This window comes from Populus euphratica, unplaced genomic scaffold (assembly GCF_000495115.2).
Source record: "Populus euphratica unplaced genomic scaffold, PopEup_1.0 scaffold4318.1, whole genome shotgun sequence".
In the NCBI taxonomy this organism is placed as follows: domain Eukaryota; kingdom Viridiplantae; phylum Streptophyta; class Magnoliopsida; order Malpighiales; family Salicaceae; genus Populus; species Populus euphratica.
The window spans coordinates 1-4,003 of record NW_011504122.1 but is presented as its reverse complement, the minus strand read 5'-3'; the positions used below and the strand labels follow the sequence as shown (position 1 = coordinate 4,003).

The window sequence follows — 4,003 nt, the reverse complement described above, 5'->3', positions numbered from 1 at the left end:
GATAAAATTAGTAAGCTGATATTTAAATCTGGTAGATAATAATTTTGCTATAATTTTATGCAATTCATAGATGAAACTGATTGACCTAAACTCTGAAAAACTTCTTGGAGATCCTTTTTTTGGAATTATCATAACAAATGAGGAACTAATCCTGTAAATTCCAGTTGAAAATTAGGTAGAAAAGTAATCTAAATACTCATAAAATAGATTTATCAGAAGTATAAAAAATAAATAAATATAGAAAAGTAAATAAAATATTACTGTAAGTTACCTGGAAATAAAATTATCAATATATTATTAAATAAAATTCGAATTCACCCAGGTAAAAAGTTTATATAGAAAAATACCATGATCCATGAATTTTGTCTTGGAAACAAGACATTTACTATTTGGGATATAGAGGGAATTTGATAAAAAGTTGATATATATAAGAAAAAAAAGAGAGGAAACTATCATTTACATATGAGAGAAACAAAATGGTAAAGGAAACATAAAATCTTAAAAGGAGATCTCAAGAGAATATTAACCAAGCTTAATGAGCATTAATTGTAAGAAAGAAAAATCAAGTGAAGATGAATAGAAAAGGAGAGTGGAAGTTCGACTAAAATTAAAGAAGAAGAGAAGTTGGAAGCTTGAATTGGATTGTGTTTAGAGTTTATTTATTTATTTGGTAAGGCATTCTAAAGACTTTTGATCTGATTTTAATGGTTTAAAGTACTTAAGTGATTGAATTTTTAAAATTTGAAAAGTTAGGATTCTCGAATGGACTTGGGGGAAATAAAAATTTAATGTAAATTTTCATGGAGAATAATGTAAAAGTTAGACTAAAGTGATTAAGTTATTGTAATTAAAATAAAAAATAATTAATAAAAGCTAGTGGTCAGCCAATGACAATAGTCTTTCAATCTTGTTTTATGCTACCCTGTTAATGCTTTATATTTCATGATGTGAATTGATGAATAATATAGGCAATAAAACTTTTTTTTAATATTCTTTACAACTTTTTAAATTTCATGGAGCACTTGTGTTGATTTTTTAGATTGTGTGAAGTATTATTATCATGAAAATCGAAGAAGGAATAGATGTTTGATAAGGAATACAATTAATTACTTGTCTTTATTAGATTCTATATCTATTGGAGTTATGAGAAGCTAATAATTCTTGAAAAATGTTAAATTAGTGACTAAAATCCATGAATTTAACATGATTGTTATAAAAGGTGAGATATGTAAGATAGTAACGATTCAAGTATAAGACAATAACATATCAAATAATAACAATTCAGATCTAAGAGAACAACAGATCAAATAGTAATGGTTCAAGTCTAAAATAACAATAGATCATATAGTAACAGTTCACGACTTACACAATAATAGTTAGAATTTCATATGAATACTACATATATAGTCGTGTGGATACTTGCACGTTGATATATTAATTTTTAAAATTTACATTATATTTATATGTATGTTATGATAACGAAATGAACATGCATAGAAAACAATATATGTGTAATGAATGAATATGAATTCTCTATAATATTTGATTTGAAGGAATCATGACCAAAGATTTTTTTGTGATTCAGAAAAAGCGACTAGGATTAGATCTTTTGTTGGAGGAGGTTATGAGATAGGCGGATTAGGTGCGTGATTTTCCCTACTCTTTGCTCTTATGTAATTTAAAGTTTATTTAGTGAATGCAATGACAATAATTTCATGTTCAATGTAAATAAAATCTGACATATTTATAAAATTAGCTTCAACTAATGACATCTCTAATAAAATTGTTGGGAGATAAATTATAAGATTAGCTTCGACTAATGGCATCTGTGATAGGATTGCCAGGAGAAGAATTATAAGATTAGCTTTGCCTAATAATATACATGTTGCAAATTATGAGAACTTGTGATGATGAAAAGATTCTTTACAAAAAAAAATATCCTAAAATTAAAAATATATATTGAAAATTTTCAGCGTTGATAAAATCATATAGTCATGACTATTATAAATCCCTTTAGGGATTTTTCCACGGTGAAAAAAGCTATTAACCTTAGCAAAGATGTTCAAATTGAGAAAAGACCATATCTTTTTATAAAAGAAGAAAATAAATCCATCTGCTCCTAGAATCAATATACAATTATCTATATATTATTATGATTTTTTTTGAGGAATCAATATACAACTGATAGATCCATCTAGATTATACTGTTAACGGATTAAATTTTTAATGAAATAAAATTCCAAAAATATAACTACCATTTTCTTAAGAAACAATTGGAAACTTAAAAATAATAACATGCGCATCCCACGAGAAGTCAATCAAACACACAAAAATCATCTTTACATGATAACTATCAATCCTAAAAATCATCAGCAAATGAATACCAAATATTCACGTATAATATCATCAAACAACTATTCACACATACAATCACCAACCAATTATCTACACATATGATCCTCAACCAATTAGTTGCACATATCAACTGATTTTTCAAACATATAATCATATTATAGTATCTATAAATAATAATAATAATAACTCGTTTTAGACGTATGAACAACATACTGGATCTGTTGGACTCAGCCAAAAATTGCTTGATCAAGATAGAGCAGCATCGTCGCATGATGGTCAAGTGCTGACATTTTAGAATTCAATCTTATCACATTATCATATACTTGTTAAAATATACTCGCTTGTATTATTATATAGTATTTCAATATTAAAAAAATATATATCAAAAATAAATTTATAGTAATGCATCAAGCTAGATAATTTGCTTAAGATCCCACTGACAATAACTTGATTTAGATATACTAATTGAAAAAACATAGCCGCGATTTTACAGTCCATTGATTAAGTTACAAGTTTGTTTTTTCCAACAGCTCCGTTGTACTGTTTTTGTAAGCATCTATGGGCTAGTGGCCGTCGAAATTCTTAATTTTAATGCATGCATACAGTTCATTTCCAGCAAAGCCATGACATCACTCTTTATAGTCTAACCTTCAATATATATTTCGTTCAAGATCGTGATCAGTTCCACACATCCTAAGGAGTCCACATTTGTTCACAGCAAGAAACAAACATTTCTAGCAAAGAATGGAGAAAGCAGAGGTGGTGCTAATCCCCTTACCTGCTATGGGCCATATTGTAGCAGTAGTGGAGATAGCTAAGCTTCTTGTTCAACGTGATGATCGACACAACTGTCTTGGTAATGCATCCCACTCTTGATCCCAGCACTACCAAGTACAATGAATCACTTGCTGCATCAACTCTCCCTGATCGTATGCGAGTCATTAACTTGCCCAGAGTTAAGTTAATCACATCTGCTACCAAAGGTCGTAACTGGCTAACTTATTTGATTGAAGGCCAAAAACCCCATGTCAGAGAATATGTTTCAAGGATAAGAACACAATTCGAGATGAATCCGGACTCCCCTCGTCTTGCTGGGTTTGTTTTTGATACGTTTGCTACTGGCCTGAAAGCTGTGTCTAATGAATTTGGAGTTCCGTGGTATGTTTTTTCTGCTGCAAGTGCAGCTTTTATTGGTAGCATGCTGCATCTTACGGCTCTTCATGATGATCAGGGAGTGGACCTTACGGAGTTCACGAATTCGGAAGATGAATTGGAAATTCCGAGTTTGGCGAACCCAATTCCTGCTAAACTTGTGCCTTCCACGGTGTTCGAGAAATACTCACTCACAACTCTTCTTGTACATGCTCGGCTATTGACTGAGGCTAAGGGCATATTGATAAATACATTTTTGGAGTTGGAATCTTACGCAGTTAATTCTATATCCGATGGCAAAACCCCTCCTGTATACCTGGTTGGTCCCATTGTGAAACATACAGGAGATGGTCCTGATCCGCTCTCGGATGAGAGCAACAATTCTAGGGACATCATGGGATGGCTTGATGATCAACCTCCGTCATCGGTTATGTTTTTATGCTTTGGAAGTTGGGGAAGTTTTAAAGAGAACCAGGTGAAAGAGATTGCATTTGCA

At 30.8% G+C, this 4,003-nt stretch overlaps 1 protein-coding gene across 1 annotated transcript; it reads left to right on the top strand.

Annotated features, from left to right (window-relative positions):
• Positions 1 to 3,190: 3,190 nt before the first annotated feature.
• Positions 3,191 to 3,982, top strand: LOC105120003 (anthocyanidin 3-O-glucosyltransferase 1-like; the record flags this gene model as incomplete). Its single annotated transcript, XM_011018196.1, has 1 exon — positions 3,191 to 3,982. A coding segment is annotated over exon 1 (792 nt), but the record flags the coding sequence as incomplete, so codon positions are not given.
• Positions 3,983 to 4,003: the final 21 nt, after the last annotated feature.